The sequence below is a fragment of the Tetrao urogallus genome (assembly GCF_951394365.1).
Source record: "Tetrao urogallus genome assembly, chromosome: 1".
NCBI classification, from domain to species: domain Eukaryota; kingdom Metazoa; phylum Chordata; class Aves; order Galliformes; family Phasianidae; genus Tetrao; species Tetrao urogallus.
The window spans coordinates 87,224,679-87,236,774 of NC_136813.1; the positions used below are offsets into that span (position 1 = coordinate 87,224,679).

Genomic DNA, 12,096 nt, shown 5'->3' on the forward strand with positions numbered 1-12,096 from the left:
TTGGAATTTTCTGGCGAAGAAAAAACAAAGGAAGATCAGGCACCTGGCATATCCTCACTCTCCATTACTGCAGTCCAAAGACCACATGGAGTCAACACTGATGCCACAAAGAACTTGGGACCAGCTAAGGGACTTTGCCAAGAGCCTCATTTTCAAGAACAGCTTTGTGAATACATCTGTTGCAGTAACTTCATAGAAATTCCCAAATCTGCAACTCAGCCAAATTTTGCTGGGAGTGAGGTACCCTATCAGGATGAGTAACTGATGGTGTCAATTTGTTAGCCATATGAAGAGTTTTGAGATGAGGAGTGATCTAGACATGTAGGAAGAATACTGGTGAGGTGATGGCTGGCTGAAGGGGGCTCAGAGGGCTTTGGGATGCCGTTTTCATGAATAAACAAGTACTGCTCATCAAGAACTTGGAGGAATTAGATTCCTCAAGCTTTTAAGTGAATGCTGAACTGTATAATACAAGAGCTTCAAACACCTTAAGTCTTCTTATTCCTGACAATGTCTTATTCCTGACAAATAGCCAAGGTTGAGTCTGTTTATGAAAAACCAAACAAGGTTTGAAATTTCATGTGCGATGTACATTACATATCGTCCTCTGTCATAAATGTCAGGTCTATTTCATTCTAATAATCTGTAGACTTCATATGCTCAAATGCTGACAGATTTTGAGTGTCTGATGCTGCAAAATAATTTTTCCAAAAAGCAATGAAAGATGGCCCTACACAATCACTAATTATACACTAATTGTGCTTCATGACATCTGTTTTTCTCCTCTTCTGATTTACAATGAGTAGCTATGGAAACCGAGGGTGTATACCTCAGTACTTCACAAACAAGTAGGCAAAGGAATTTATTGATTTCCTCAGGGTAGTTCTATTTTGCTTAGTCATTAGGAGCAATCTGACTACAAAATAATCACATTAATAATGTTGAAATGAACTTTTTCAATTGCATTACAGAGCAAGTACTTCTGAAAAGATTTGCTAATAATGATTCATACATTAGAGGCAAAATTACTCAACCTTTTCAGTTGTTTATATGTAAAAACTTCTATATTATACCCTTTATCAAAACTCTATGAGAATGTTTTGGGTATGGTATATTCACCTAGAATAATCAGTTCATCAAGAGAAGCTGTCAGTGTGATCATAGAAGTTCATAGTGCTCACCACATCATGAAGAGAAACACAGATTTGAGGCCCTACTCTACACACAGAAGGCAGATGGGGTTACATAGACTCACTGTGAAGAAGAAAATACTCCAAATAACCCATGCATTTCCCATGGACTAAGACTAATAAAAGGGATGTCACTGTGTGGTGGATTGTGTCACTATCTCAGCAGTGTAGCTATATCGAATAACCCTGACTACCTGCCATGCTATTAGCTCCTCAGACTCAGCTTGTCTTGAGAGTCCTCTGCTTTATAGTTGAGATGCTTGCCCAGTCCCTATACAGAAATGCTCCCAAGGACGATCTGCGATTGTCTCCCCATCTGCATTAAACTATTGCTAAATTGTGAAGAGATGCTGTGTCTTAGTTGTTCTTGCTGTGTTATGGAAAAGCATTTTACATAGGATTCCTCAAAATCATGAATTTAGATCTTCAATGGGAATGTAACACTAACTTTGTTTCACATTGTCAGGGCAAATCAGACAAAACTTTTTTTATGAACATCCTAATATTATGAGCATGTAAAATTCTGGAATACATTTTCAAGGGTCATCAATGAGGTCAAAGATGAACAGCATTACCAAAAAAATGCTGACAACACTAGCAACAATATTTAGGGTTATCAAATGTTTGCTAGTAGTTCTTGAAAGATTTGCTCAACACTCATGCTTAGTTTAATATGCAACCTTGAATTTCCCTAAAGAAAAGTCAATTAAAAGCAACTGATGCACTGTTCCAAGAGTTTTACATATGTTGCTGTAGTGGAATTTTCATGTTCCTCTACAACGTGAAAGAGACCATAATAGGAGAGGCTTACAGGCCCAATGACTCTTTGATCTAAGTGGACTTTGTGGTTCATTAGACTTGTACCAGTTCTTTCACAAAAGTGAAGTTTCCTGTACTTACATATCAGATGTAACTATCAAGTCCTAATTCTATCACCTTTGCATATCTAACAGTATTTTAGTTACAAATGAAAGCCTTTTCAAAGCAATACAAAATGTAAAGCACAGTTCTGAGAAAATAGAACAGACAAAGTATAAAAAAGCATTCACTTACCTAGAGTAGAGTTGCCAACAATAACAGCTATGGTTGCATTCTGAGGGCTAGGGAGTGCTTCTATATCAGCTAAACATGTCAAAATCTCAGTATTCACTGGAGTCAAAGTCAGGACACTCAGGGCGTTGTGGAGGCTGTTAGATCCTTGACTTTGCTGGGTAACATACCTCGACTTATCAACGAGAGAGTCATTTGTCATCCAGGTAATTTCTGGAGCTGGAGCCCATCCTATGGCTTCACAAACAACTTCAACTGTTGTGTTCTCTTTAACTATTAAGGTGCTGTTTTTCATGAGTAAAGATCCATTAACTGTAGGAGGGAAAAGAGGTTTTGTTCTTTCACAATATTTAGCCACATTGCCTTCTACCCAGTAGTTTTAAATCTTATTTTGTCAACCTAAATTAGCTATACGTTGAGACGTGAATTTTAAAACAGATGATTAACACTGACATAAGATATTCATGATATAAAGAACCAGATGTTGCATCTAAATTGGCACATTGTTCAGTATGCTTAAAGCACTACTCTTAACTTTCAATATCTTTTCATTAAAAAACAGGAAATTACACTTTTTAGGCATTATTTTTCTAGCTGAAGGACAACACAATCAAATAAGAGTTTCTCGATAATCTTTAAGTATGGCTTTGGAAACCTTACCAAGAAACGTTTACAGACAGGTGAGATATTCCCATCACATGAAGCAACTCTGAAATGGACAGTGTCTGATCATTAGATACTGCTTTACTGGCTGCATTCTGTAACTACTGATGCTTTGAAGAGAACAAAAAGATCTCATACTCAGGGACTTGATAATGCAGGAGCATTTTCTTCTTTGGAAATGGTAGTTTGTGACAGCCATCACATTAAAAGTATCACCTTGTGTCTCAAAGACTTTACTTCTGCACATCATTAAATCAAACTCAAAAAGTGGGCTACAGATTGATTCTTAAATCAGACAGCAGGAGAGAAATCTGTCCTAAAGATAGCAGAAGGCCCAGGTACAAAGAAAGAGAGGAGTAAAGGTAATCCATAATGTTTCTAGGCAAAAGATCCATTTTGACTGACTGCCAGTGGGCCTGGTACAGACTTCTGGTGCTTAATGTAGTCCAATGAAGAATAAGAGATATAACAGGAGAAACAAGGGCAGTTCAAGCCTTTTTAATGGCACTTTGTGACTGAAACCTACTTTGACTAAAATTAACACAAGGTCCTCCGTGGAGACAAATTATAGTAAATGAGAGCACATACTCCTTCACAGGGTAATTTGCACAATCAATCAGAGGATTTCTTTAAACGTGAGATAATAAAATAGCTTTCTACTGGTGGCTATACACACCTTGCACAGAAAGAAAGGCAAAGCTGCTACCATCAGGCTTCTGGATGCTGCACTCAATTTTTCCAGAGTCATTTAGCTGGGTGTTGTGGACGATCAGCTCTGAGGTGAAACTTTGACTGTTGTTATAGCTATGAGAGGTGAAGCGATCTGATGTTTCAATAGGTCCGTGAGAATTTGTAACAGTGAGGACAGGATTTGCATTCAATAACCAAATGAGAATTTTCCATCCACTTGCCACTGTGCAATTAAACCGGGCTTCTGAACCAGCAAGGACTGTAGCATTAGTAGGGCCATCCAGAATAGAATAACAAAAGCTAAGACCTGGAAGGAAAAAGAAAACAACCTGTAAATATGAAAGTATTTCACAGTGAGAGTGGTGAGGCACTGGAACAGGTTGTCCAGAGTTGTGGTGGAAGTCTCATTCCTGGAAATATTCAAGATCAGGCTAGTTTATGCTCTGAGCAACCTGATCTAGCTATGGATATCTTGTTCATTACAGGGGAGTTGGACTAGATGGCCTTTAAAGGCCCCTTCCAACTCTAAGGATTCTATGATTTTATAATTATCACCAACAGAGACATCTGACTTGAAGTCAGCATTTGAAAGCTGAAAAACCACAGTCCTGGCTTACAAGGAGCACTAGGGTATTAAGCATTTTTGGGAAAAGCTGGTGACAATTTTGAGCTGGCATTTCCCTCCTCTCTGACAGCCAATAGTACCTGATGCTTTCAGAAGTATTCTTGCCTTGTTTTCTATAGTGTCTAGCAGTAGTAGACTTTTAGACAGGAAAATACACGAGATATCTAGATTTTAAATGAATAAAGGACAGTGTATAGTTTTCTTTCCATAACTGAGATTGCCACTGATTTTTTGCATCTTTCCATATACCTTCCCCTATTCACCTACCTCTTCTCTTATTCCTCTTGCAAGCACCCCATACATTACCCACCATTTCAGGTTTTCTACTAACCAGAACTTGACTTCATGAGTTTTTCTCCTTAGAAGTACCATGAAGCTTAGCTTCTATTCTACAGAACCAAAAGCTCACTTCTAATTGTGGCATTTTGTTTTCTTGTCTTTGTCTACAGGCTCAGGATCTCATATTGCCCTCAGAGGAATCTGCCTGCAGCTGTTGCCCAGGCAGGTGGTAGATCTCCTGTGCAAGAGAAGGCAGAAGCACTTGCTTCTAGAAAGTAAGAAGTAGAAAGTGAAGAACAAAGATAGACAGCCTCTTTTCAATGCAGGAGCTGTGACTTTCATCCCAGAAATATTCAGTGGAAATAGACAAATCTTAAAATATTAATCAGAGGGAGAACATTGTATTTCCTGAGGGACAAATCTTCAAACATTAAGATACCCCGGAAATAATCTGGGTTGTTCTTAGGGAATAGGACTCAGTAGAATACTTCTGTGTGAAACTGGGAACCTGCTTCTCTGGGTCTTTGTTCTTGTGCGAATCCCTATGGGTTTTGGCTACGTTCTGTTGTGATAGGTGGACAGTTGGACTGGATGATCTGTAGGTCTTTTCCAACTGTGATGGTTCTATGATTCTCCAGAACATGTTATGTTCATGTGCAGTAGAAAAAAGGCTACTACCCATGGCTTTCAAGGAGTAGATGACAAAATAGTCATCCAGTAATTCAGGTTGAAAGGGACCTCTGACCTCAGTCCAACCTCCATCTCAAAGCAGGGTCATCTCCAAGGTTAGAACATGTTGCTCACAGCTTTATCCAGTCAGGTCTGGAGAAAAACCTCTAAAGATGACAGAGACCACACAGTTTTTCCAGGCAAACTGCTCCACTGCATGCAGTCTACTCTAAGTTCCCCCACAGCTCTCTCTTCCCCAAGCTAAACAGGCCTTGCTCTGTCAGCTGCTTCTCAAAGGGCAAGTGCTCCATCCAGCCCATGACCACTTTAATGGCCTCCTACTGAACTCACTCAGGTTTAATTAATGTCTTTCTTGTAGAGCAGAACCCAAAATGTATACTGTCATTAGTTTTACTAAGGCACTGTCACTGCTTCAATAAGTTATTGACACCCACAGCCATGCTGTTTGCAGGTAAAGTGAAGTGGGGAAGGAAGACTCACATTGCAGGCTCCTCTATCACTAGGCATCACTTTTAAGGACTGAGATTCTACAAGCTCTCTGCAGTCCAGCCAGTGAGACATTCCTCAGTGCCAAGTTTTATCACTTTCTGCCAAACATTCATCCTGAGAAAGCAGCAGTATTGCCAGTGTTATCCTAATGATTCAAGCTGTAGCTCTGCATAATTACAGCATTTAGATGCTATGGTCCATAGCAGTGTAATTAAAACTCCATGTCTGCAAATTCAGCCTGAGTATAAGTGTATAATTATTTTCCAGGAGACAGAAAATATGAAATGACTGCTACTCCAGTGTTAACTGTATTCAGGACAATGATGTAATTTTTACAGGTTTTGTTCAACTCAGGTTTGGTTCATTTTATGTAGTTTAATTATTAATGGATTCATTTACAAATTACTGAAAAATTCATTTTTCATTTGGTCATTAGCTGGCATGAGAAGGGAAGTATATGCTGTATTGTTTCACATGAAAGGGAGGTTTAGTACTTGCATAAACCTTACAGGAGCCCTATCTCAGTTACAACTTCACAAGCAGAACCTCTGAGCAGGCTCTCCTGGCACATGGCCTGTAATCCCATTGTCCCTACATCAACACCATTTTTTAATTCCCAGCTCCCACTTAATCCCAGGTAGTTTATATCTACGCAGTTTTGTGCCAAGAATTGTTCTTTTATATAAATAGCTCCTCTCTTTCTTCAAACACACACAGTGGGTGGACAGAGTACTTTCAGCCTTTGTTTTGCAGGTTTTTAACAACCTAGCTGGATCTTTGTGTGCTTGACACTGAGTTCTCTCATGTTTATAAAAAAACTTTACAGATATTTTCCACCTTCCTTATGTTACCTCTACCATTTTTCAGAGCATATCTGTATATGAGCAAGAAAACATTAAATAAAAAGCGTCACTTCTACTGATAGCTAATAAAGCCAGATAAGATATGATAAAGCATATTTTTGTTCAACTTAGTAGAACAATTTTTCCAGTAACATTTCCTCAAAGTTTCAGTCTTGTAAAGGTGAACTGAAATGTTTTAAAACAAGAAACACCTTGAAGACCAACTCAGCAATCCAATCGAAAGGCATGCCTTAATACATTGCTTTATAAATCATAGACTGGCCTGGGTTGAAAAAGACCTCAAAGATCATCTAGTTTCAACCCCCCTACTGTGTGTAGGGTTGCCAACCATCAGATCAGGCTGCCCAGAGCCACATCCAGCCTGGCCTTGAATGCCTCTCAGGGATGGGGCATCCACAACTTGTTCCAGTGTGTCACCACCCTCAGAGGGAAAAACTTCCTCCTAATATCTAACCTAAACCTCCCATCTCAGTTTAAAACCATTCCCCCTTGTCTTATCACTATCCACCCATATAACATTTAACACAATAAAGTGACTAAAAGCTCTCGTCTCTCCTCTCTTTGTCACTTTCTGAATGTAAGAGATTGTCCATGTGTATGTGGATGGTATTATTTACAGAGCTACAAGATTTCTAATGAACACGTACTGATGAAGTGCGTTCCAGTGAGACCATTTGCCATATAGTATGTTCCTTTTCCCTGGTACTCAGCGTCTAAGTGCTGTGATTCCTGTTCAAACAGATATTGCTGACCTTGAGACGCTGTCCTGAGCCCAAACACGTTTGAATTATTTTTTTCCCCTCATATTGTAACCAGCCTTGACAATACTAGTCCTTTTACAGCTATAGTCTATAACACATGGATGTGTTGAGATTTCTGATTTTCACTCTGTGTGTGCATTTTTCCTAGTTGGCTTAGGCAGACAAAAACTTCTACCATGATGATGGACTCAGCTGACCGCAAACTTCCTCAGAGTTAACACTAAAATTCATTTAGTTGCTCATGAAGGAGTGCAGTACTTATTCATACTGTTCCTCTTAATGCTAACTCTCATCTGTGCATTTGTGTTTTATTTCTTAGCCTGTGCAAACACTTCTCTCTCTTAAGGAGCATAGTGGTTTGCCGCAGCTCTGAATAAATGATGTGACTTCCAGTACACTGATATGTGATCACGTCTGTGAGTATCACTACAGGCTTGAAATCTATTGCCAAACATGAATAATTGGTGATCATTTGCTCTAACAGTACAGGGTTAATATTGTTTTCATCTCATCAGGAGAATATAGTAGGTGTATATGGTAGGTATGTGTTATCCTTTGATTTATCTAACATAATTGTGTTTTATTTGTCCACAGATATGGTGGAATCTACATCTTCTTCCACCAGCCAGGATCTGCTGTGTAATAGATGCTCTTTTACTGATTTCTGAGATCTAGAAAAGAGGCCCAGAAGACTTGGATGGGGATTTTATGGTTGGCAGGAGAATCAAGGAATGGGAAATTGCTCAACCTTGCCTCCATATGGACCTAAGGAGTTTTATAAGCCTTCTACCAGTTGCCAAAATATTTTTGGTGATTATAAACTCACCTCTTTATCTTTTTGCCTATTTCTTTTTTAATCTTGCAGTAGCACACAGGGTCCCAAATCAACAATTGGTTCCACTGTTCGACCCATATACAAACACTGATAAAGTAACTTCCGTAAGGTCAAAGAGGACGTTCACAACAGAAACGGGAACAAAACTGAATTACCAGTGCTTTAAGCTGGTGTTCTTCATTCTTTTACTGGGCTTTGTTTCTTACACTAGTAAGAAAAAAACTGCTGGTTTCATTTACATAGCGCTTAAAAAATAACTTGCAGATGGTTGCTTTCAGCCAAATTAAAGCTTCAGGTGGGACTGCCATCACATTTTACAGGAAATATGTGTTCAGCGCTTAACAGCTGGTTTAACTTCTGCTTCCTCATATACAACCAGAAAGAAATCCCACACAGACAAACGGCCTCACCGATGACTTCCCTCACCGAGGGAAGTGTCAGACTGCCTTCATGATGCTGCATTACCACTTGAGCTTTGAAGAGCAGAGCTGAGTTGGGACACCTCCTCTGGGTCACATTATTATATGTTTATAAAGAAGTCACCAGTGGTGAAAGTCTCCTTTATATGATAACTGTTCACAGTATTTCAGTTGCTGTCCTTCCCAGCAGCACACAAATGCACATGAACACCCTCAGGAACTCCTTATTCCCTTCCCTGTCACACAGTTTCGCTGTCACATCACCATGGGTTTTGAAGACATAGAATTGCCTCTTCAGTTCTCAGGGCCATAGCTGATACCTAGCAACTTCATTTTCCAAGGAACCACCTTTGCTTTTGTCCCTGGTATTTTTCCTCTCCCACCTGAAGTAACTCTGTAGAATTGCTTTGTCATTCTGAAGGTTTCAGCAGCATTTCAGGGCATTAAGACATGGTTACCTTTCTTCTTTCCCTCCTCTCCTCTTCTGACTTGCTTTTTCCTCTTTGTGTAAATGATCTATTTAGATGCAACACAACTAAAGACAGGATGGATTCATCCTTTTGCCATAACTCTTTTTTTCCCCCCCATCATCACTGTGATATTTCAAAAATATTCTCCTCCTCAGTGCTGTTACCAACCTCCCAAAACTCTGTATTTTATCCTTAGTTTTTGTGCCATCTGTGTCCTTTCCTACTTTGCTATTTATTTTTCTACTCTTCTCCTTCCAGTTTGTTTAAAATTTCTTCTTCTTTCCTTCTTTAGTCCTGTGCTCATTGCACCTTGTTTTCTGCCTCCCTTACCTCACAGCTTTGCCCAGCTCTGCAATAAATGGTTTTGGATTTAGTAGGTTTTTCTTCAGAGCATCTCAACTTTATTTCACAAACCAGTAGCCATGAATCTGAGCTTTTTGAAAACCAAATTAAGTTAGAGCTTCTTAAAGCCTGCAGAGAAGGACAAGCTTATTTTCTGATTTAATAATACTCTAAAATGCTTATATATGATATTTCAGTCAAGCAACGCCAGTCTACAGGTACTCAGTGACATTTTTGCCACCCACACAAAGTCCTGCACATTCCTCAATTGCATTTTCTCATCTTTTGTCTGACACTATTTGAAAGAGGCCTATTGCAACCTCTTCTATCTCTGCTGCTGGACCTCTCCTCCTCCTGTACTGTGGCATAAGGGTTCCCAGGCTGGGAGCATCTCAGCAGCACATGCGACATACAGGCAGCAAGCTGGGATTCCACACTACGTCAGCCCTGCAGTGCAATTGCTGCCAAAAGGTGCACGGTGCCCACCCAGGGCAATACTCAAATTGCCATGCAGCTGTCTTGGTAGCCCATGTGCAGTGACACTTCTTCCAAGAATAGCACTTTTTTCTCTCCACAATACACTTTTTCTGCCCACTGTGGGCTGTGGCCCCTTGGCTGCATCACACAGTGTGAGCAATGCCTGCTGCCCCAACACAGCTTGAAGCTGGGGCAGTAAAACATCGCAATTGTGCTTGACTAAAAGCATCAGTGAAATAGACACCCACTAAAACTCACAAAACTCCTGTTCTGAATGTGAGAAGACAACACAAGAAAGAAAACAAGTAAAATTGAGGCTTCCTTACTATAACATCTCAGTGTCTCAAAATATGAGACTTGAGGACTGCCTGAACCAACAGTTGCACATGCACCTGTATTATGTCTGCATATAGCTTTTTTTCCAGTCTATTTATAATTTGGTATCTCCCATGTGCAGTGACCAAGAGTTTTACTATTTGATCACATCCTGTCAAGAAAAGCACACACTTTGGTTTGATTTACATCCACTTTCTGATAGAACTAGTGGCCACAAGTAAAACTTACTAAAACTCTAATTAGCCGTTCCACTCTTCACCTCCATATAAATACTCTAAAATGTCTTTACTATTTTTTTTTTCCTACAGGCAGAAAAAAAAATGCCAGAATCTTCTTCTCATTCCTCATATCACCTCTGTCACAATTAATAACTCAGACATTGTTTGTCCTCTTTGAAATGGAAGGGATAGCTCAACATTCAGTATTTGAGACATAAGCCTTGTGTGGATTTATATAATGCCATCGCATTTCCCCAGTTGAAGACACTAAGCGCTGAAATTCCCTCTCTTTCTCAGCAACTTATTCTCTTCCCAAAGATATCTACTCTTCATCTTCAGTTAAATGATGCTTAGCACTGAATATTTTCTGCTTTTTATTACTGATTCACTTGGCATCGTGACATTTTCTGGCAAACCTTCATAGTCTTTTCATGCCTTTGGCTATCCTAAGTAATTCCACACCACCTGCACAGTCTGCCACCTGACAGCTCACACTGCTCTTCACGAGTTGTTTAGCAGTTTGTTGAACACCACATATCCCTGTATAACTCTACTGGGAACAGCACTCTGCCCAATAAACTCACTGTGTTTTGCTGTATTGTGTTTCCTTTTATTGGTTATTAAGCCAATATACCTTCCTTCTCATCCCACTGCAGATCATCCTTTCAGTGCCTCTTAGAACCCCAACTAAATGACAATAAACAAATCAGCATAATTTCTGATACCCAACTAGTCACCTCATTGCCATTTTCGTGAAGGTTCTGCCTTCTATTTGTATTCACTTTGAGACTCAGGCATGCAAAATGTAAATTGAAGGCAAACTAAAAAAAGTCATAATTTATACATGTTTCTGGAAGCAAAATAAGCTGTTATTGAGCTCTTTGTGGCTACACCCTCAAGAGCACACCTGAATAGATGGGGGTAAGGATTAGGGTAAGGAGTAGATGCAGCGAAATGGGGAAATCCCTGCTCAGTGGCAGTGAGAGGGCAGCCTCCTCCCCACCCCTCAACTGCTCATCCTCCATACTGAAGACCACTCTAAGCTATTAGATCATTCAGATTTGAAATGAAAACTTATCCATTTTAAACACTTTGAATAATTCCCTTGTGGGATTTACTCTTCAGCCTGATATTGCTGGTAACTGCCATTTACATAACTTTAAAATTAACTCACACATTTTGTCCACAGTGGCTCATCGCCTAGTTTATGAACATGTCCTACCTGTGAGCGAGGCAGCTAAGATGAAAGGAAATAAAACAAACTTCTGGAACCTCTCCATTGGAGCATTCTCTCCTGGTCCCTAAGGCAGGAAGCCACAGCAGCCACTGAATGCTTGAGAAGAAGCTGAAGGACAGAACTTACGGAGAAACTTGGTAATGAGTTGCTGCTTTGCGTCCTGTGATTAAGCGTAACCTTATGTAACCTGTAACGCAAACAAAGAGTGATGATTAAATAAGGCAAGAGTTGAAGGAAAAGCAGTACCCAGTCTTAGAACCACTGTCTGAAAAGAAGTAGCTGAGCTTTCAGCACAGAGACTTTTCTTCACCAGAGAAAACTTTCCCTCCAGACCTTGCATCCCTCAGTTCATCTTGTCTATTGTAACACTACTGCTTTAGGACCGATTGGGTCAGGGAAGCCCTGTCTGCACTATTAATCATGAGTGGCTGGGAAAAACAATTCTTTTAGCTGCCTGTAATC

The 12,096-nt window shown here is 39.8% G+C and overlaps 1 protein-coding gene across 1 annotated transcript in view; it reads right to left on the reverse strand.

The window, feature by feature from the left end:
- IGSF5 (immunoglobulin superfamily member 5) overlaps positions 1–11,677 on the reverse strand; it is a gene marked incomplete at both ends in the record, with an annotated part of 30,136 nt that extends 18,459 nt beyond the window's left edge. The window contains 3 exons of the mRNA XM_079533505.1: positions 2,244–2,552; positions 3,580–3,900; positions 11,620–11,677. Of these exons, the coding sequence (XP_079389631.1) occupies positions 2,244–2,552; positions 3,580–3,900; positions 11,620–11,677 (688 nt within the window). The remainder of the gene's footprint in view (positions 1–2,243; positions 2,553–3,579; positions 3,901–11,619) is intronic.
- Between the last annotated feature and the right edge of the window lie 419 nt (positions 11,678–12,096).